General features: G+C 58.5%; 1 protein-coding gene across 3 annotated transcripts in view; it reads left to right on the top strand.

The window, feature by feature from the left end:
• Positions 1-22,117, top strand: part of EPN2 (epsin 2) — a 70,627-nt gene that overhangs the window by 43,967 nt on the left and 4,543 nt on the right. For all 3 annotated transcript variants that reach the window (XM_079903848.1, XM_079903850.1, XM_079903849.1), the window contains 6 exons: positions 6,224-6,336; positions 7,741-7,833; positions 8,610-8,784; positions 18,978-19,151; positions 19,419-19,505; positions 21,491-21,703. In XM_079903848.1, the coding sequence (XP_079759974.1) occupies positions 6,224-6,336; positions 7,741-7,833; positions 8,610-8,784; positions 18,978-19,151; positions 19,419-19,505; positions 21,491-21,703 (855 nt within the window). The remainder of the gene's footprint in view (positions 1-6,223; positions 6,337-7,740; positions 7,834-8,609; positions 8,785-18,977; positions 19,152-19,418; positions 19,506-21,490; positions 21,704-22,117) is intronic.

Consider the following 22,117-nt stretch of genomic DNA (forward strand, 5'->3'; position numbering starts at 1 on the left):
CCCGTGGCCTACGCTGCTGCCCTCCCCTTGTGTCCACCCCTGCGTCTCTTCTCTGCTTGTAAGGACACGTGTCATGTTGGATGTCGGGGCCCACCGGCTCCAGTGTGACCTCAGCTTAACCGTTAACAAATGAATCTGCAGCAGCTCTGTTTCCAAATAAGCTCTCATTCCGAGCCCAGGGGTCAGGACTTCACAGCCTTGGGGCTCAGCTGTGCCCCAGCCCCCGGTCAGGGGGAGGCTCTCTGTGGGCCGAGTCTCCGCTTGGGCGGCAGCACAGGCCACTTGCGGTGGGAGGGTGAGTTTGGGCTGCCGGGGGTCGGCACCATCCGGGCCAGGCCGGGCCCCAGATGTTCTCCCGTGACCTCGGGCCGGATGGTCCAGGAACGTTGCCAGGTGTAACAGAATCTCAGTGAAAGCCACCCAGAAACCAGCGCGTCTCACCTCCTTCACGGCCGCCACCCTGGCCCAAGCTCCCACCATCCTCCCTGGACCGGCCAGGTGGCGTCGCTGCTCGGCTTGCACCCTCCTGAAGGCCCTCCGACTCCGAGAGCCCCCGGCGCCACCAGGGCCCTTCCGTCATGGCCCTCTGGGAGCTCTGCCCATGCCAGCCCCTCCCCCTGCACCCAGGCGAAGCCCCCACCCGCTCTCTGCTTGGTGTCCTTGCTGCCGCCCAGGCCCCTCTGCAGTGTCTCTGTCAGACCTGAGCACAGGACAGGCTCTCCTCACCCTGACCCACCTCCCCTCTGTGTGTGTGTGTCTTGTCCCCCCTCACTGGGACACAAGCTCCAGGAGAGCAGGGACTGGCCTCAGGCCTGGAGACGCGCCAGGCGTGGCGTGTGCGAGTGTCAAGGACTGAGCGCACAGAGCACCTCAGGGCTCTGAGGCTGGCTCTGAGTTCCCCTCCTGCTGTGAGTGGCGCTGTGACGTCTCTGGGCCCCGGTTCCCTCCTCTGTGGGAGCGAGCGATGATGCAGAGCAAGGCCTCAGATCAGCCTCGACCCTCGTGGCTGGGGCGCCTTGGCGAGCCACCTCACTTACGGGCCTCAGCCCTGGCCTTCGGGGTTGGGGGCAGGACCCCGCCCGGACTGAGGGTCCAGCGAGGCGCCAGGTGTGGTACACCTGTCACGTGCCAGGCACTCCCACAGGAGCTGGTCTGATCCTCAGGACAGCCCGAGGCGGTGGGGACTCTGTTTCCGTCCTGCGGGTGAGGAAGCCGCGGTGTGGAGGATTGAGCAGCTGCAGGGCCTGGATCTGGGCCCATGCTCGCAGACGCCCCCTCTCCCGGGGCCGAAACAGCACCCTGGGTGGGGCCCATGCACGGCAGTGAGTAGACGCCCGTGGGTGAGTGCCAGGGAAGAGCACGTGTTTGTGTTTTCTGGGTGGAATCGCAAGAAAATGTCAACAGCTGTTTCCTCTGGGGAGAGGAGTGGGGGCAGGAAAAGAGAGGTGGCCCTCGCTTCCTTTTATGCTGAAGTCTTTAAAACAGGCTCTGGCATCTCCCCTCCCCCATCAACGTGGCGGTGAGGACAGGCTGCCTGTCATCCTACCTGGCAGAGTACACAGCAGCCGTCAGGACCGTCTCACCCCCGCCCGCGTGCCTGTCTGCCCACTGTCGACACCGAGACCACCAGCAGCACGGTCGCTCGGAGGTCCTGTCCCTGCAGTCGTACTGTGCTCACGACGCTGATGTGCTGAGACGCAGGGCCGGCCATCTTGCAGAGTGGCCCGAGGTCTGGATTTGTCCACCTGCTGCCTCAGTCCTCGCCCTGTTCTTCTGTGAACTGGAATCAGATGTGGAGTCTGCATTGAAATCCAGTTGGGGGGGGGTTGCCACGGCCGTCAGGTGGTGGGCGACGGGCAGGGCTTGGCCACGTCCCCCCTCCGCTATGAAGTCTCACGTCCCCCCCTCGTCCTGAAGGTCACCCGGCTGTGGTGGTCCTTCAGGCGCTTCACGTCTTGCAGCTCTTTGGCTTTTCCACAATGTATTTATGGTTTTTTTCTTTTTCAATGTTAACCTGGGGTGATTTGAGCTTATTTTCTCCTAATTTGCCTCGCTTGACTAAAAGCAGTCTTTCCTCTTCTGCCTGTGAGCTGGGAGAGGGAGGGCCCTGGAGCGTCTCCCTGGGGAACGGGCTCAAAAGCCTCCACTCTGTGTGGGAGTGTCCTTGGTGGCCGAGGGTCATCGGTGACTCGGGAAACGGCTGGTGGAACACAGGAGGTTGTCGCCACATTGAGGAAGACCCAGTAAGCACTTCGCTGCAGTTCAGTAACAAGGAAGGAACCTAGCTGGACCGGGGAGCTAGTCACTGGGGGGGCAGAAGCTGCCCCTGGGCTCAGTGCCGGCTCCCCAGCCCCTCCTTCAGAGACCGGCAGAAAGAGGAGGGTGGAGGCCCCGGCCGCCAGAGCCACGGTCCTCTGCCCATGGAGGTCCGGGGCCAGAGCGCGTACCAGTCCCTGGTTTCTGCCGTGCAAGATGGAGGGCGCCGTCTGGTGGCTGTGGACAGAGTGGAGAGCAGTGACCTGGGCAAGGCCTGGCTCCCAGGTTGGGGGGCTGCTGTGTCTTGGGTCCTCCTGACCCTCCCTCCCTCCCCCACACTTCATAGACGTGGAAGCAGAAGCCCAGAGAGGTGGCCATTCGTGTGCAGTCCCCCTGCTGCTATAGGGTGGGGACGGGACGGGAGCCCCAGCATCCCCGTCAGCTGTCGGGCACGGGGTTGTTAGGGTGGTGGCAGTGCTTGGATCCAGATGGGGTCTTCTTGGAGCCCCGCTGCCTGGCGACCTTGCGTTCTTGCTAGGTTGTCAGACGTGCCTCGTGTACCCCGGCGACAGCCTGCGTGCTAGGGCTTTACGAGAAGTCCCCGTGCAGAGCCGCCTCTGGGCCAGCTGGGTCTGCAGAGTCTGTGCCCTGCACTCGGCGTCCGTGACTGCAGACACCGCTTACGTGCTTTCTAGGAACACTGCAAAACGTAGCCAGCGAGAAGCAGCAATTTCCTGTTTTTCTATTACCTTGTCTGCTTTGCTTTCTTCTTTTGAAATTCCCCGACCTTGCCCATCTGAAGTGCCTTTGTTTTAGGGGCGCGTTTGGGGACCCGTGTGGGTCGGCCGGTCCCTGGAGCAGGCGAGCAAGGTGAGGTCGGGAGGCCCTGCAGGAGACGCCAGCGGTGTTTCTGGTTCTCGTCTTAGCCTGTATTTTGCGGGAGCTGTTGGGCTTGTGTAGGCTCCCTGTTCAACCTCCCCTGCCGAGCTTTCTCAGCCAGGGTAGCAGACTGGACAGGGTGAACAGGGGGCCCACTGAGCAGGTGAAGGCTTCGTGCTTCTCCCCACGGGCCCATCTCAGCTGCAGGAGAAGGGTGGTGACACGCTTGCTCGTGGAGTGATTTGCTTGTGCGCATGGTGCCGGTCTTCCCTCGAGAGGGTGCTGGGTCAGAAAGCAGCCTGAGACCCGAGAGCGGCCAGCCCCTTGAACCCCTGCTTCTTCCACTGTCCCCATGAGTTGTGGACCCTCAGACCCTCAGATTGTCAGAGTGGGGCGAGGGCCAGGTTCCGGGGGTCAGAAGGGCCCATTCAGGCCCCTCTCACCACCACCTCTGTGTCCACTGTCCTGTCCTCGGGCACAAGAGGCCCTTTGTGGAGACGAGATGCTGTCACTAAGGCAGGAACGTCTCCGCCGGATGCCTCCCTCGCAGCTGAGACCGCCGTGTGCAGCTCAGCTGACGCTGTGGGCTGGTGGCTGTGAATTCTTCCAACTGCGTGACTGAGAGCCGTGCCTCCTCTTATGAAAACCACAGCGTTTAGGGGAATACCCTTTGTCTAATTTCCATACTGATGTGGTGAGCTATTTCCGAGTGTGCCGGCCACACGTTATTCCAGCAGCGTCAGCTGTGTGGGGTGCAGACGTGCACGTTTGCATTTGAAGCTGGGCTGGCCTCGCAGCTGTGCTGAGAGGCTCGGGGGACAGGGGGGCCTCACGTCTCTGGCAGGCCCTGCGCAGAGCCCGGCCCATTCATCCGGGTCCCACCGTTAGGCCAGTTTCGGCTTTCCCCGCCAAGACGGGGCTCTCTGTTCAGGGGGCTTTTCGGGGTGTGGAATGGGGTCTGAGGTCTTCTCCTGTCTTCACTCCTGGTTTCCATCTGGGAGTAAATGAAGGGCGTCGGATGCGCCATGCTTGCTGTAAGCTGAGGCTTTTGGGAAGCAGCCTCAGAGACTCTTACCAGGAAGGAGGCTGGGAACGGGCGGCCGAGTGGCTGTGACCTGGACGGGAGAGCCACGTGCGCCACAGGAGTCCCCCCACACTGTCCCCCACGACTGGCCAGCTTCCTTTGTTCCCACCAGTCTGGGTGGTGATGTTGCTTCTAGAGCACGAGGAAGCCAGAGCTGCCGCCTGTGACGGGCAGAGGTGAAGTTTGGAAACAAACCAACCAAAAATGTGCTTTTGTTTTGGTATATTGTTAAGAAATAAAATTATTAAGGTAGATTTGAGGACATTCTGTTACCATCTAGCTTTATTTCTTAAGAAATGCTTTGGAAAATCTAATTGGGGCGATGCACTAGGCTGGGATTTGACTTGATTTTATTTAGAAAAATATGTTGGTGTTTTTTGGATAACTGCAGCATTTTGCTGTTTGACCTGCTCACTAGCTTAGAGTAGACATGAGGCAATTGGTTGCTGGCTTTTTTTTTAATGTTTCTCTTGGTTGACAGTAAATCACAGTGGACACACTGTGCTTCAGGCCATGTGATTGTCCCAGATGAAATCTCGCTGCCGTGTGTTGTACGTGTCTTTCCTAAATTGTAGGACAGAGTGGTGCCGATTACAGCCCCCGCCCTGCACTGCCCCTGCAGCCTCGCCTGTTCTCCTGTGGGTTTTTCCAGGACCCTAACTGCATCTCGCCTCTTCTCCCGTTTTGCTCACTGTAGCCAGAGCCCAGCCGTCTAGAAACCTCAGTCTCAGGCATCATTCCCCACCGTTTACTCTCTCCCAAAGAGGCAGATCCTAAGGGGCAAGCGTAGGTTGGAGATTTGGGCAGAGGTAGCATTTGCGTGAGTGCTGGGGGCTGGGTCTGCTGGAAGGGATGTAATGGAAGAGGGCGGCAGACGAATATACAGCCAGAGCGTCTTTAACAACTGCCCCTCGGCCATGCAGTGGGATCCTCCATCTGCCTGTCCCTCCATCTGCCCATTTATCCACGCAGTGGGCGTTTGCCAGCTGCTTTGTCAGACTTTGCGGATGGACGTGATGGTGGGAAGACGAGCCTGGGCCCTTCCCTAGGAGCACCTTCTGACATGACCCACCAAACTGCAGAATAGGGGTGCTGGGAGAGAGGGAGTGCTGACCCAGCCCTGGCGGGAGGCCGGCCCCAGAGGACCAGAGGGAGGACAGGGCAGGGGCACCCGAGGCGGTGGCTCCACAGCTCTCCGGGTGGCAGGGCTCGCGCTGAGATTTCCTGTCCTGGGGGGCGGCGGGCAGGGGTGGCGCACTCTTGGGCTGCTGCTCCCGAAGCTTCATGTCTGGTTTCTGCGGGCGCCCAGGCTCCCTGGCGCAGGAAGCGTGATGGTGCGTAAGCCCAGCGTTCTCCACATGTGGGGCCCAGCGTGGCCACAGTGGGGTTGTGCGAAGACCCCTTTCTTTGGGAACCAGCTGGGAATTCACATCTCATCCCTTCATCAGAACTGCTTCATCAAGGCGGGTGCTGCTTCAGATGTTTAAGCTAGATAAGTACTTAAGCAAACAATGGCTGCGTAGGTTTTTTTTTTTCAAGTCAACATGCAGTTTTACTTAAAAAACAAAAATTTTCAGGGTTACTGCAGAAATGTTTGGTCTTCATTTTCCATGTCCTTAGGACCGGGAGATACGGTGACATTCTTACACATGCGAGGGGGGTTCTTGAGAGGAGCGAGTCCACAGAGGCCATGTCCTTCTTTGAATGATCTTTGACCCAGCTTTTCAAGAACTGTGCTCTCGACGTTGTAAAAACTCAGCCCCTCTCCTTGAAGCCGTGCAGTGGAGATAGGCTCTGACCCCTGAGAGGCCTGAACTGGCCGCCCAGGGCGTTTGTCCTGGCGAGCACTGCGTGGCTGGCGTAGTTGTGACGTTCCTTGGCTGTGCGCGCAGCGTATTCGCAGAGCCCCGTCTCCCAGCCAGGGTGGCCCTGTGGGTGTGAGATGGGAGCGGGCGGCAGGCCAGGGAGCGCTGGTCCTTCACGCTGACTTTGCCTCCCCCGCAGCCACCTCCCCACGGGTGTCCTCAGAGCTGGAGCAGGCGCGGCCGCAAACGAGCGGGGAAGAGGAGCTGCAGCTGCAGCTGGCGCTGGCCATGAGCAGAGAGGTGGCCGAGCAGGTGGGTGCCAGCAGGGATGCGCGCCCCCGTGGGGCGGGGCCCGGGCGCACTCACACGGACGAGGGGCTCTCGCTAGTTGGTCCTGGGGACGCATCGGTCAGAGGTGCTTCCTGGAAGCGCTCCCGCGCGCTTGGCTGGGCCCCAAGCCAAGTGTCCACAGCCCTCATCGCCGAGTGCGGACCACAATCTGCAAGGTGGGTCGAGAGCATCTGGACCCAGAAAAGGATGAGACAGAGGCTGGGAGGAAATGCCCAGGAGATGAGAGTCTGACATTCAGACGTGGGCATGTGTGCAGTTTTTCTTTTATAAGCACACGTTACATTAAGATGGAGAAGGAGAGGGTCTTCCCTGATGGTCCAGTGGTTAGGACTCCGTGCTCCCAGTGCAGGGGGCCCGGGTTTGATCCCTGGTCAGGGAAGTAGATCCCACATGCATGCTGCACGGAGCAGCCAAATAAATGAATGAATGAATAAATAAATAATAAATTTTAAAAAAATACAGGTTTTTACAAAAAAGATGGAGAATAAGGGAAAGGAGCAGCCTTCAAAGGGGTCGGCCCTTGGCTGCCGCTTTCAGGCCGGACTTGCTGCCCTTTGGTTAAAAAAGGCGAAGGAGTGCAGCGAGGCCTGCGGCCCCTCTCGCCTGGCAGTGCTGTTGAGAGACAGCGGGGGGTCGGATGGAAGAGGCAGGTGTGGGTCCCGCGGTGACTGGAATATCCCAGAGGTCCATGTAGCGACCAGCTCCCGGCAGGGCCCCTCTGTCCACTCAGGACGTGCGGCCTGCCATCGACGGGAGGTGCAGAACTCTCATGGGGAAAATGGGGCAGACGGACGGGCCAGCCCGTTGTAGTTCCTTGCTCCTGTCTTATGGTGAAGACGCAGTGAGTGTGTTTACTTATATTTAATCATTGTATTGTATAAAAAAGCTAGGTCGGCCCAGTCTTTTTATATATGCTGACTGTGCCTTGAATAAATATAAATTAAATATAACGAATCATTTCTGTTAGAAATCATAAAATATAAACACACACATTTTCTGGAAGCACACACAGTGGGGGCAGGGTGGAATGACGTGTGATTTCTGTCTTCTTTCTAATTCCTTTCTGGGTTGTTTGTGTTTTATAAGGAGATATATTGCTTCTACAATTAGAAAGAATTTTGAAGTCATTTTCATTTTGAGAAAAAGTATTTTCCAAGTATTTCCCTTCCCCCATCTGAGTGGGCACCCCCCCCCCCCCACCGGGCACACCTTGGGGTGGGAGAGGCTCATGTCCACGTCGTTCCCAGACCCTCCTTTGAAGTGACGTGCGATACGGCTTTGGTTTCCGGCTCTGGCCAGGAGGGCCTGGCTCCTGGGGATGTTGTTGCCGGGAGCACCAGCTTCAGTGTCCATTGTCCTCTACAGGAAGAGCGCCTCAGGCGGGGAGATGACCTCAGGTTGCAGATGGCCTTGGAAGAAAGCCGCAGAGACACAGTTAAATTTCCAAAAAAGAAAGAGGTGAGTGCTTCACGGGCTGGGCGTGGGGGGCAGGTCAGTGTGTGAGACCCTCCTGAGCCCGACCCCCAGCGGCCGTCACAGCCAGCGGCAGTGAGGAGAGGGCGGGTGACACACACATCCGCCCGAGGGGCTGGGCCCTCCCCTGACCCCACCTCAGTTCCGTCCCCTCGACCCCCACCCCGCGCAGCGCCAGCCGCTGCTCCACAAGCCGCTAAGCGGCAAGTGCTTTGGGACAGTTTCCTGGCCCAGGGTAAGCCGGCGTCCTCCTTACTCTATGCCGGGCTTCCTACCTGGGACCTAAAGGTGAATTGGACGTGGCTCTGCCCCTGACAACCTCGTCATCCTGTCGGGAGACAGACCCTCCCGCAGGGCCAGGGCTCCAGTGGCCTCCCTGTTCCAGTGCTGCGGGGTCCCTGAGGGCAGCCAGGCTGGCTGTGGGAGCAGGAGGGTGTGGCGGCCCCCGGGAGAGAGCCCTGGATGACGCTGGCAGCTGGGGGGCCGGGCGGGTCAGGGGGCCGTGTCTCGGAGGGAGGCAAAACCCCTGTTCTCCTGGGAAGCCCCAAGGACCTGTCGACAGACGGCGGGCGCTTGGCACACAGCAAATAGCCGGTGTGGGTGGAGCCTGGTTCTTACTGAGAAGCGGTGATGTGGGGCGGCGCAGTCCCGGGTCCTCTGGGCCCTCCAGAAGGCCTCTGCACTGGGAGGGGCACAGGCGGACATTGGCCGCAAGGGCAGCAGGGTAAACTGTCCTCTTTCTTCGGTCCTCGTCTCAACAGCATGGCTCCCACCCGCAGCAGACCACGCTGTTGGACCTGCTGGACGCTCTGCCCGGCGCGGGCCCTGCTGCCCCGAAGGCGGAGCCCTGGGGCCCTTCCGCTTCAGCCAGCCACACCAACCCCTGGGGTGCTCCGGCAGCCCCCGGCAGCACTTCGGACCCCTGGCCGTCATTCGGTAAAGACCTCCCTCATACGTCTCCCCTGCCCGCCTGCTGGACGGGGGAGTGGCCGCAGGGCGCGCAGCTCCCTCTCACCTGGCAGCGGTCTGAGTGGGTCTGGGTGGTGGGGGTGGGTGTCCAGACCTCCGCAGGACCCGGAGCGCCCCCCTGAGGACTGCGGTTCAGGGCTCTGCTTCGTCCTGTTGTGAGTGGTTTTCTGCTTTGGGAGATTCCTTCTCCGCTGCCCTCACGCCTCGGAGAGGGCTTGTCCCTCCTCCGGGACATGCGTCAACTCTCTCAGCCTCAGAATTGCACCCCAGGTTAAGAAACCGTAATACACAGCGTGCAATGTCTATATCATCGTGCTGTAATTAGCCAGAAATTCCGGCGTGCTTAAGCGATCGCTAATGAAAAGGGGACACGTTGACTGTAATTCTTCTTACCTGTCATTTAAGCAACAGCAAATCAGTTTACGAGGCTAAATGGATACTTTAAAGTTCTGCTTAATGCCAAACGTAAGGTGAACTTGTGATAGGAGGTTCAGACAGGAGTGTGGCGCCCTCTGTTTAATTGGGGCCGAGATCTTGGGCACGTGGGCTTCCGGATCGCTGGGCACGGGGCTTGGCCTCCAGGCTTTGGGCTGGTTTCCCACCCAGCCTGCTGCTCTGGGAGGCCCCCCGGGTGCTCCATCAACCCTGCTGCCCATGGCTGATCCGTGGGCTTCCTGTCTTGCAACCTCGAATGTATATTTTGCGCCAGTTTGCTCGTGTCTCTTGGGGCCTCTGTTTCCCCAAACCAGAACCATCTTTTGTATCCGGCTCGGTTCCCTGGAAGTTTGCCAAAGTGCACCGAATACCAGGCTCTGTCCTGCCGTGCGGGGACCCAGACAGGAGCAGGTAATGGCCCTGCCCTCCAGGCCCTGGCAGGTGTGGGTGAGTCAGGCCGCCAGCCTAGTAGCAGTGCTATGTGGGCAGGGCACCGGGGGCCGTCTTTGCGTCCATCCTGGGGCAGCAGTCCGGCAGGCGTGAGGCGTGCGTCTTGGAGGAGTCTTCAGGGAGGAGCAGGCGTGGCCGGGCCCCGAGGAGGCGTGGGTGTTCCCACAGAAGGCTCGGCTTATGACAGGTGTGAGGCCGTGCGGTGCTGTAGAGGGCCCAGGGCTCGGGCCCTGCTGGTGTGAAATGGGCGGCAGGGGTAGGGGTGGGGGTGGGGAAGGGGAGGGCCAGGCGGGCGTCCCTGCACTTGTCCTTGGGGGATGCTGTTGGCCTCAGGGCTGGGCAGAGCCCCACACCCGCTTTGGTGGGAGCCCTCTGTGCCTTGGGGCAGACCCAGGCCAGTGCCCTAGAACTGTCGCTCACCGGAGGCCACAGCAGCCCCGCTTGTGTGCTGTGCCCCCCGCACCCCTCTGGGAGCACGCGTGGCCACACGAGGCAGGTCTGCTGAAAACGCCCCTCGGCTCTGCCTATGGGGACACGGGCCCTTCCAGGCAGCGGCTCGGACTTTTCTTTAAATCTGCAAACAGTTCTTGTGACAAGTTACGGGTGGGGAGTTCTTCAGGAGAGACTCTCAATCCCTTTCAAAGTCGTATGGGGTCAGTAAGCAGACAGGGGGTCTCCTCAGTGCCGGGGAGAGAGCGTGGTCCCTCCAGGAGCTGGTGAAGCCAGCGGGCTTGAGGAGCGCTGAGTCCAGTCAGTGGCTGCTTTTGGGAGGGGTTTGGGGGTCGCAGTGGTGGGAGAGAGACAGACTTTTCCCTCTCTACCTTTTTTTTGTTTAACTGTTTGACTTATTTACCAGGGGTAAGTATCACCTGGTCAGGAGAGAGGGAATACATATTTTTTCAACCAGCTAGTTTGCCCAGCCCTCCCATTGGCTGGTGGACAGGGCTGGGCTCTGGAGCTGGGTGTCCTGACTGACCAGGCACCTGACCCTCGTGGGGAGCTGGGGGGGTCTCCTGCGGGTGGGGCAGGACCACCTCCAGTGGTTGGGGTTCTCACACCTGCAGGCAGCGGAAGCCAGCAGCCGGGGAGAGGCAGCTGGTGCCCAGAGGCAGCTGAACATCACATGGGAATCCTGCCCACGTGGTTCTGCTCTTCTAAATTTTTTTTAATCAAGATAAAACTTACACGACATAAAATTCACCATCTTATCCATTTTCAAGTAGACAGTTCAGTGGTTCCTAGCCCTTCATGATAGCGTGCGGTTATCAGTACTGATCCCAGGATTTTCCATTGCCCCAGAAGGAAACCCCTTCCCATTAGGCAGTCACTCCCTGTTGCCCCTCCCGCACCACCAGTCTGCTTCCTGTCTCTGGAGTTGCCTGTCCAGGTGTTTCGTCTGTCATGGGATCACACAACACATGGCCCTTGTGACTCCCAATTAGCATGTTTTCAGAGTTCGCCCACATGATAGCACACATCCCTCCTTCATTCCTTTTTAATGGCCGAATAATATTCCATTTTATAGACATACCACATTTTGTATAACCATTGAGCAGTAAGAGAAGGTTGAAACCCGAGATTGTGAAATCAAATTTTTAAATATTGACAGTGAATTTTAAAAATTAAGAACATGGTTGGAGCTAATCAAAATGCACCTGCAGTGGCCATGTGTGGTTGGTTCATGGACTGCCACTTTGCCGTCTTTTGCTACTTGCCCAACCCAGGGCCGTCTCCTCGGTTCTGATGCACTTGGCATTTTTACCAGTGACTTGGGGAAAACAGAGCATCAAAGCCCAGAGAGGCTGTTCATTCCTCTGAGGTCACACAGCAAGCGAGGGGCAGGCTCAGTGCTCATGGCCCCCAGTCCTGGAGTCATCACACCATCCTGGACTGCCGCTAAGGGCTTCTGTGGTTGCTCATGTCCAGGAAAGGTCCCCTCAGACTGCAACAGGGAGCGAGAACCGGTGTTAAAATGTTAGCTTGCCTGCTTCCTGCGTCCCCTGGGCCTGTGTGTTTTCACGTGGTTGGGGTCACATCGTGGGTACGTGTAGACATTTTCTTCCGTACACAGGGAGCCTTTCCAGGCATCAGTCGAAGCTCTAGACGTCGGCTCCCGTGGGCAGTGCTAGCGCTCTGCCCTCAGCAGCGCTGCAGGACGCGGCCTCAGCCCCGCTCCCAAGCTCACTGGACCGTGGTGACCGTGAACTCGCTTCCTTCTTCTGAGACGCCGCTCTGGAGCGAGACACAGTGTCGGGCTTACTGCTTAGTCTGTGGTAGAATCTGCCAGTGTGTGTTTGGGGAACACCCCACCACCCCGAAACAGCTAGAAAGATCAGAGTCTCTTCCCCAGCACTGTGGGATGCGCCCTCTGGATGAAAGAAGCGCTGTTGTGAAAGCCGCCCTCGGTAGCGAGCCCTGACTTTACCAGCTTGTGCCAAGGGGCCCCGGGAGGAAATGCTGGGGGCCGGGAGGAGGGAGAGCGGCGCCTGCCAGGTCAGCAGGGCACTTCCTGCACCTGGCAGACACAAAGCAGCCGCCTGGGACAGCAGGGCTCAGGCCTGTGATTCCGACAGCCTTGGCCGGCTCAGCCCCCGCCCCTGCTCACTCCATGACCCGCCATGTGACTGCTTCCCTGTCCCATTAGGCTCGTCGTGGGGCTCAGGGGGAGCCGGGCACGCTCCCTGTGAATGGGCCCTCGGTCCTAGCCTCCCCTCCTCTCAGTCACTCAACAAGCGCCCATTTGTCGGGTGTGTGGCCCTGCCGGGGCTGTGGTGGGCGGAGCACAGCGGGGTCCATCGTGTCCCACGTGCGGTCAAGAGGGCAGTGCCCGAGGCCCGGGGCGGTGGGAGGCCAAGGAGTTCCAAGACGGCCTCTGCCTGGCAGGGCAGCCTGGCCCCCCTTACATGCCGGCTCCTCACGTGATGCTGTGCCCTGCTGTTTGGCTAGTGGGCGCCTGGCTGTGCTTGAAAACATGGCTTGGGTGTCCTGCTCGGGGAGACAGGGTCACCCTGTCCTCAGGACCCCTCCTTCCCCGTGGTCGCCAGCTGCCCGTGACCCGCATGCTAGGTACAGTCGCCGGGGCCGTGTTCCTCTTGCAGGGCAGGGCCTGGGCCTGGGCCGTGAGGGCCAAACGATGCTCAGAGGAGCGAGGTGGTGCTGAGGGCCGCCTGTCTATGGCAGGGTCCGGCCCCACCAGACGTCCGTCTGTCCATCCAGCCTGCGATCCGAGCGGCCCAGGAGCTGGGTGGTTCTCCCGCACCAGCTGCCCATCCTAGCTGCTCGGGGAGCCTCTAAAAATGCACATGCCCAGGCCCTCCTTGGCATCTGTGTGTGTGGGGGTCAGTATTCTACTCACACCCCCAGGGGATTCCCAAGGGCCACAGCTGAGAACCGCTGGCCTGGTGCCCCCTGAGCTGCGTGGTGAGTGAATCCCTCTGAATCAGAGGCGTTTGCGGACTCTCTGCGTGGGCTGTGCAGAGTCGGGGCAGCTCTAGCTGTGTGTCTACACCCGAGTCAGACATTTACCCGGAACCTTCCAGAAGTGCTCTCCAGCGTCGACGGTGCCCATGGTGGAGCCCTGAGACTCTGTGGGTCCCTCAGGCCCCACCGGTTGCCAGCACCTTGGTGTGTCAGGTCCTCTCTGAGGCCCAGGAGAGCGGCGTGAGCTCGGCCCCCGTGAGCAGGTGCCCGTGAGGGGGCTGCAGGGTGGGGACCGTGCCCCCAAGCGGGCTGGGGAGGCCGTCTGATGGGCAGGACGCCATGTTGTACCCAGTGGGGATGGGTAGCTCTGCCCTCAGGCCAGCTCGACCCAGTGGCTGAGCCGGTGTCACCAAGACCCAGGCCCCCTGCTCTGCCCCCACCCCCTGGGCCCCTCCCCTCTCCCTTTGGCCTCAGAAGCTCAAGGCCTGGGTGACGGCTCTGGGTGCTCACAGCCCGGGGATGGAGAGGATCTCCCTGGACCTCATGGACCTCTCTGGGGTGCAGGAGTGGGGAGCTGGGACTGGGGGTGGGCTGGTGAAGACCCTCCCCTGTTGCAGCGCAGGGTCCGCCCGCTCAGACCGGGACTAGGGAGTGGTGAGGGGACAGTTCTCCCGAGGAAAATCAGGGGATCCCTCCAGAAAAGAGGAGGTGGGTGCTGGAAGGTGACCAGGGGTCGTTTCCCGATGAGGGCGCGTTTGCCCAGCGGTCAGGCTCAGGGGAGGAGTGCAGGGCTCCCAGTCCGGGTCCTTGGACACAGACGCGCTGGGACGTGAACTGTGAGCCCGCGGTTCTTGCGGGTGCTGCTGAGCGGGGGAGGTCGAGGCCCCACGGGAGCCAGAAGCAGCCTGGCACCAGGTCCGGGTCCTCTGCGACCTCCCCGTCCTGCGTCCTCTCCGTTGCATCTCGGCAGCTCTGAAGACACGTCCCAGCTCTTCTAACCTGCAGTCCAGCTCCCTCCCTGACGCAGTTTCCACCCTGGCAGCTTCCTCCAGTTGAGACAGGAAACCAAGGCCCCCGAGGTGCTGTGTTGGGGGCAGAGCGAGGGCGCACCCCGGCTGTGTGACTCCAGGGCCCGGGAGAGTGGGGTCCATCCCAGGGGAGGTTGTTCTGCGTGAGACACTGGGCGGACGGGAGTGAAAGGTCGGAGGAGCTTCTGGAAGCCTCAGGAGGGTTGTGGGCTTGGGGGCAGCGGCTGGAGAAGCCCCAAGTCCACACCAGAGCTGGCCGGCCGCCAGTGGGTGACAGGCGTGAGGCTGCCCTGGCTCGTCCGTCCTGGTCGCCGTGGCAAGCCTGGGGGAGGCCGGCCGGCGGCGGTGCGTCTTCTTCAAAGCCAAGGAGCCCCTTTCACGGCCGGGCCCCGTGCAATGCCCTGCCTGGGGACGGGCCCCGGGCGCTGAGTCCACGGGCGTCAGGGAGCAGTGCCCGGTCTTTTCACCCCGCCTGGTGCCCCCAGGAGCTCACTGTCCAGGGAGACTCCTGGTAAACGAGTAGCCACGGAGCTTTCTGGAGAGTGCTCCGGAGGAGTTGGGGGCGCGTGCAGGCAGAATGGGGACGTGGCTTTTTGGAGCTCCAGGAAAGTAATGTTTGAAAAGATAGCGACGGAGGGCTTTCAAGAATTGTGGCGAGGGGCTTCCTCTCAGAGCTGGGGAGCCTAGTGAGCCCTACACAGGGTAGTCAGAGAAACCCACACCCAGACGTGCAGTCAGGAGACTGGAGGACAGCAAAGGGAGAGGACATCAGAGATGACCCCCCGGGAGCAGAGAAGAACGGCAGTCAGGCCGGCGGCCGAGTCCCAGCAGTGACGAGAACGTCCTCAGGGCCCACCGGGAGAACATCCTTCTCCTGAGAGCAACGGTGACATAGAGAAACCACCGAAAACCTCACCCACCAGAATCCTGCGTCCGGTAAAGGTATCCTTCAGGAATGAGGGTGGAAGGGTACCATTTCCAGCCCCACAAAAACTGCCAAGGGGAGTTGTTCCAGCTGACATGGAAGACAGCCAGACGGAAGCTCAGATCTCGGGAAGGAATGGAGACTATCAGGAATACAGAACTAAGCAGGAGAAGATGTTTAAATAAGAATATGAGGAAGTCGGAGCAGCATGATTCATAAGCCTGTGACGGTGTCGTCTCAGAACTGGAGAGCACGCGTTCTTTCCAGTCACACGCGAGATGCAAAGCATCAGCTGCGTGCTAGGCAAAAAGCCTCTGCCACGTCAGAAAAGTGGATCACATAGAACGCACCTGCTGGCCACAGCGCACTCCAGTGTAAAGTCGGCAGCAAAAAGTGGATCCCATAGAACGCACCTGCTGGCCACAGCGCACTCCAGTGTAAAGTCGGTAGCAAAAAGTGGATCCCATAGAACGCACCTGCTGGCCACAGCGCACTCCAGTGTAAAGTCGGTAGCAAAAAGTGGATCCCATAGAACGCACCTGCTGGCCACAGCGCACTCCAGTGTAAAGTCGGCAGCAAAAAGTGGATCCCATAGAACGCACCTGCTGGCCACAGCGCACTCCAGTGTAAAGTCGGTAGCAAAAAGTGGATCCCATAGAACGCACCTGCTGGCCACAGCGCACTCCAGTGTAAAGTCGGCAGCAAAAAGTGGATCCCATAGAACGCACCTGCTGGCCACAGCGCACTCCAGTGTAAAGTCGGTAGCAAAAAGTGGATCCCATAGAACGCACCTGCTGGCCACAGCGCACTCCAGTGTAAAGTCGGCAGCAAAAAGTGGATCCCATAGAACGCACCTGCTGGCCACAGCGCACTCCAGTGTAAAGTCGGTAGCAAAAAGTGGATCCCATAGAACGCACCTGCTGGCCACAGCGCACTCCAGTGTAAAGTCGGTAGCAAAAAGTGGATCCCATAGAACGCGCCTGCTGGCCACAGCGCACTCCAGTGTAAAGTCGGTAGCAAAAAGTGGATCACATAGAACGCGCCTGCTGACCACAGCGCACTCCAGTGTAAAGTCGGTAGCAAAAAGACAAGTAGAAGACTCCATACGCCTGACATTTTAAAAGCACTTCTACATTCTCGAGTCAAATGAGAAATTATAGTGGCAGAAATATTTAGAACCAAATAATAACGTAAATATTTTCATATCAGAATACATAGGACAATGGAAGTGATAGTAAGAGGAAAATTTAGAGCTTTTAGTGTTTGCATTAGTCCAGAAGAAAGGCACAAGATTGATGAGGTGTTGAGGCTTGGATGGTGTCACGCCCAAGTCAAGTGGAAGGAACGAAACAGTGAGGAGAACAGAAGCTAACAAGTTAGAACACAGACAGAATAATATCCAGAAACCCAGAAGTTGGTCATTGGAAAGAGTAATAAACTAGAGAAATCTCTGGCAAGAGTAGTTCTGAAAAGTAAAGAGGAAAGGCCAAACAGTGTAGGTGCAGGTCCTGCCGAGATTCCACACAGAGTAAGAGGTGTTTGATCAACTCTGTGCTGACAGACCTGAGGACTTAGATAAAATGGGTAAATTAAAAAAGAAGACTTGGCAAAGCTGGCGGAAGAACAGTAGGACACCTGTAAATAGGGAAAGTCCTATAATCGTTAAGGGAACCGAGTAAGTCACTCACCTCCCTCTCGTTCCCTAAATCACCCAGAGGGCTTTGCTGGAAGTTCTCAAGCCATTCAAGAAACAACTCCAGGGACTTCCCAGGTGGTCCAAGCGGTTAAGACTCCAATGCAGGGGGCCCGGCTTTGATCCCTGGTCAGGGAACTAGATCCCTCGTGCCGCAACTAAAAGATCCGGCGTGCCGCAACGAAGATCCCACGTGCCGTAACTAAGACCCGGCGCAGCCAAAATAAATAAATAAATATTAAAAACAAGAAAGAAACAACTCCACTTGATACCAACTCCTTCAGGGGCTGGGAAAACCGAGTATTCCTACTCATTTTATGGGCTAGCATAACCTTAACACCAAAACCAGACAGAAGATGCACAGTGTGAGAGCAAACAGGTCAGGCCAGGCCCACTTAGGAATACAGGTGCAAAAACCCTAAGCAAAGAAGCAACTGTAAAACCGGAACGAGAAAAATATACAAATGATACAGTACGTCGTGAAGAACATTGTTTGCAAGGAGCAAATCACTAGGAAATGTATTAATGTACCATATGAACAGGCCCAAAGAGAAAAATCACGTGATCATCCTACTAGAGGCAGAAACAGGCTGACAAAATTCACCAGCTCTTTATCGCAGAAGTCTTAGCAAACTTGGAATAAGGGGGAACTTCCGTAACCTGATAAAGAGCTTCTGAAAGGAAAAACGCCTATTATGGTGAATGGTGCCGTTTAACGGTATACGTTTAAGAGCAAAACGTGGACACAGTCCGTTCCCCTGCTCTGCGTTGGGGCGGGTGGTCCTGGCCAACAAAGCGAGGCGGGAAAATGAGGGACTTGGAAGAACTAAGCTATCATCGCTTTCAAGGGATGTGACCGTGTACATAGACTCCCAAAGAGTTTCTGCAAACGAGGTGATTGGAATTAAGAGTTATTAGAATTACTGAAAGAATAAATAGGATGCAACTAACACAACAACGTAAAGCAATTATGCATTGCTGCTTTAACATCCAATAAAGATTTAAAGAAGAAAAAAAGAATAGGATGTATTTCAATGATTAGAATTAAGAGTTTAGCAAAATTGCTGAATACAAAAATTAGTATACGAATTAAATTGTTTCTCTGCATAGTAATAAGTAACTAGAAAATGAAGTTTTAAAAATATGCCAGTCTCTAAAGTTGTATAAATCCCTCATGGAAATAAAGGATAAAGTAAAAAGTATGATCCAGTCCATGTGCGAGGGCGTGTGGAGGTGGAGTTCCTGCGTGTCCCGAAAAGCACAAATTAGAGGAAAATCCTGCTGCGTTCTACTCCATCCAAGTGAGAACTTCTCTGTTCATCAAAAGATTCCATGAGGAGAGTGAAGGGAAAGGCCACAAGTTAGGAGAAGGTGTTTGGAACTCAAGGAAGAGAATCAGCACCCAGACGTGGAAGGAACCCGTCAAATCAATGAAAACAAAAAACCCAAGGGAGGCGGGTAGAGACGGGACCAGGCCCCTGGTGGGAGAGGAGGCGTGAGGGGCCTGGGAAGGAGCGAGCTGATGCCCGTGTCTGTGGTGAAGGGCCGCGTGTGCAGCACAGCGACAGCTACACCAGCCATGCCTTCTGTCACAGGATGAAGTATTAGACAGCAGTAAACAACACGTCTCAGCTGCACACCAACGCAGCTCAGTCTCCCGGATAAACCTCTGCGTGAACACAGCCGCCCCCGAGAGCACCCCGACGGTGTGTCTGGTAGCACACGGCTCAGGGGCCCGGCACCGCTCGCCCCCTCGGTCCCCTCCGTGGCGAAACCGGAGCTCGTGGAGGGAGGTGTGGACGACTGGGGCGGGGCGCGGGGGCCACGCAGTGGTCGTCTGAGATGCTCCGCGGGGAGAGCAGGTGCGTGGGTGCTCTGTGCGGGTGGACGGATGCACGCGTGCATGCGCGACCCACTCCCCACCCTGCACAGGCCCGGGCGTTGGAGTCTGTCCCATCCTTCAGGGAGTGGATGTTAGCGCACAGCTGTTTGTTTGATGCCTCTCCGTGCCGCACCGTGTGTCTGCTGCGTGCAGGCAGGGAGGATGCTGCCGGGCAAGCTCTGCTGTGGCGGAGGCCGCGGGGGCTCCGTGCTCCCTTCCCCGGGCGCTCCCCCCAGGGTGCTCCTGTGGCCCCAGGTCCTCTCCCTCTCACCCCGGCTGCCCAGCCCTTTCTGGGAGCATCTCTGAACCAACCCCGCCTTCCCACAGGTGCCAAGCCAGCCACCTCCGTCGACCCATGGGGGGTGCCCACCGGAGCCGGCGCACGCTCCGTCCCCAAGGGCTCCGACCCCTGGGCCGCCCCGCAGCAGCCAGCCCCCAGTGCCGGGAAAGCCGCTGACCCCTGGGCTGCAGCGTCAGCCGCCAAGCCCGCGTCCCCCTCTGGTGAGCCCCCTGCCCCCTGGCCCCTCGGCTTCAGTTTGGGGAGGGGGAGGTGGGGCGGGGGCAGCCAAGAGCCCTGCTCTGCATGGGGAGGCCCCTCCCGGTGCCCACCTTGCCCACCCAGGGACCCCACACCCCCGCTGGCCCCCGACTCTCCGGGTTCTCCCCCGTGAGGGCTACAGACGCCGGCCTACCTCTGGTCCCCCACGATGGGGAAGCACATGGCAGAGAAGCGGAGACACCGCACAGCCACTGCCGCTCTCTCCCCAGGGGCTTTTGATCTCTTCAGTAATTTGAATGGTACAATTAAAGATGACTTTTCTGAATTTGACAACCTCCGAGCTTCAAAAAAAGCAGGTACGTAACGGCGGTGGTGGTGGTGGTTTCTGTGCCGTCCTGTGCCCCTGACCAGCCCCGTTGCTGCAGGCATCACAGTCAGGAACCTGGCGACTCCACGCGTGTGCACGTGTCTGACCTGGGAGCCGGGGGTCTGACTCAGGGATTCACATTCACGGGACAGCGGCGGCAGGAACGCCCTTGAGCTTTCTGTCACCCTCTCCTCTCCTCCAGCCACCTCTGTTCCTCGGCCTCGCGCCCTGGGCCCTGTGGCCGCTGGTGGAAGCCCACTGCCCTGGCTCCCCGGCTGGCCCAGCGCAGTCCTGCCGTCTCCACCAGCCTTCCTCTTCCCAGCTCCCCAAAGGCGCCCCCTTTTCCAGACCACCCGGCTCTCTGTGTGGGCAGGCATCTGTGACGCACACACGTGCACGCACGCATGCATGCACATGCACGCTCTGCAGAAGACCCTGCTCCTCCCCGAGCGCCCCTGGGCTGGGAGGGGTCAGGGTCGGAGCGGGGAGAGAGACTGGGCCCCGAGGGGCAGAGGGAGGGGGCTGGATGCCCTCTTCACACAGCCCTGTGGGGCTGGGGACAGAGCCAGGTGGCGCCTGCCTTCCTCAGGGCCACCCCTCCCAGCTGCACCGAGCAACTTTTCCTTTCTCTTTCCTCTCCTGGCTTCCCCGCTTCCCGTTTCCCACTGCCCCTCCCCTGCCTCCCCCAGCAGGCAGGGCTGGGCTGGCCTAAGGTAGGAGCAGCCTGGCACCCCTCACCGCACCGCCCCCCCCCCCCCCCCCGCCCCCGGGCCCTCTCAGCTCCAGGGGCCCAGAAGCAACTTAGAGCTGCTGCTTCCCCGGGTTTCTTTTGCCGCATTAAAAAAGCAACAAGATTCCGTGTGTCTCTTACACAGGCCAAAGTACAACCTAACTGTCCTTGCTCGCTCCCCACCCCTCAGGGAGAAGCCTAAGCACCCTTCCCTGGGCCTGTGAAGTATTTACCCCAATTCTGGAGGTGTTCCCATTGTAGAAAGTGTGGGAAAGTTTATGGAAGACAATGAAAATCATGTGTAATTCTTCCATCTACACGTGGCCACTGTGCTCCCTCCCAGCACTTTTTCTGAGCTCTTACGGATGGAGGGAGTCGAATCCTGCCCCCACCACTTTTTTTTTTTCCCCACCACTTTTATGGAAAAGCGGATTGAGAACGTTTTCTTTCAACATTACGAATTCTCTAGAAAGAGCTTTGTAGTATCTCTTCGTAGGGCTCAGCGACAAGTTACTGGGTTCCGTAAGATACTACGGAAAAACCCGAACTTTTTGGCCAACCCAATATTTAATCGTTAATTTTGGGGAGGGCATTTTAAGTTGATTTCAAGTTGTGCTAAAGTAAATAATGCTGTAGTGAACATCTCTGTGCTTAACCTCCTGCTCACACTTTGCATTATCTCCTGAGTCTGGGTTCCCGGACGTGGGGCTGCTGAGTGCAGAATCGATGGTTCTTCGGGACCCGTGTCCCCATCACCATCTCACAGAGCAGAGCAGCCGAGCAGAGCAGCCACGTTCCTGCCGGCCTGCCTCAGCACACCCTCTGTTGGCTGAATTTTTAAAAGTCATTTGCTTTCTTCTTACTGTCAAGCAATTCATGTTCACTGTAGAAAATTTAGAAAATGAAAACATTTAAAAAAATGTGAACTACTCATGTGTGGCCACCAACCCAAAACGCCATCTTAATATTTGTGGAGATGGTGCTGCACTGTTCTGTCCCTGCTCCTTCCTCATCGCGCCTTCCGTCCCTGGACTCAGGTCTGGTTGTACTTGCCCTGCCCTGTGGCTGACCGTGGCTCCAGGTTGGGGCTGTTGGAAATAGCACTGCAGCGAACGCCCATTCCTTAGGCAGCCGCACGCATCCCCAGCGAGTCGGCGTCCGGGGACATCGGGGTTTGCTGTGGACGCTTCGGGGTTGGATGAGCCCTCCAGGCTCACCAGCCCGTGTGTGTCCTTGTCTTGCAGCCAAGGCGGCGTCTCCGCCGGCCCAGAACAGTGGAACTACCAGCCCCGACCCCTTTGAGTCCCAGCCCGCGACCGTGGCCTCAAGCAAGCCCAGCGGCACCCGGAAAACCCCCGAGTCCTTCCTGGGCCCCAACGCAGCCTTGGTGAACCTGGACTCGCTGGTGGCCAGGCCAGCCCCGCCGGCGCAGTCCCTCAACCCCTTCCTGGCCCCAGGTATGCTTGCTTCCCGGCCTTCCTCTGGCCGTCTGCCCTTCCTGGGAGCGGCTCTGGGGCAGGCCTGTGGGCGCTGACCTCCCCTCCACCTCTGCGGGGGACTCTTCCCTCGGGGACCACAGGCGGGGACCAGGCTCAGGGGCGTGCTGGCCCCGGCTGAGCAGTAGCGTAGCGCCGGGCGTCCTGGACCAGCCCTCGCGCCTCTCTGTCCTCAGTTGAGACGGCTGAGCAGAAGCTGCCCCTGACTTGGTGCCCCAGCCAGGGAAACCCTTTAGCGAGCGCCAGTTTTAGGTCAGCTGGGGGCGCATAGTGCTGGGGCTGAGGGGAGGAGCCTGGGTTTGCTGCCCAGCAGCCCCGTTTTCGGGTTGAGGGTAATTGGGCTCTCTGCTGGGCCATGCTCCAGGGACCCCAAGA

The sequence above is a fragment of the Stenella coeruleoalba genome (genome assembly GCF_951394435.1).
Source record: "Stenella coeruleoalba genome assembly, chromosome: 19".
Classification (NCBI taxonomy): Eukaryota; Metazoa; Chordata; class Mammalia; order Artiodactyla; family Delphinidae; genus Stenella; species Stenella coeruleoalba.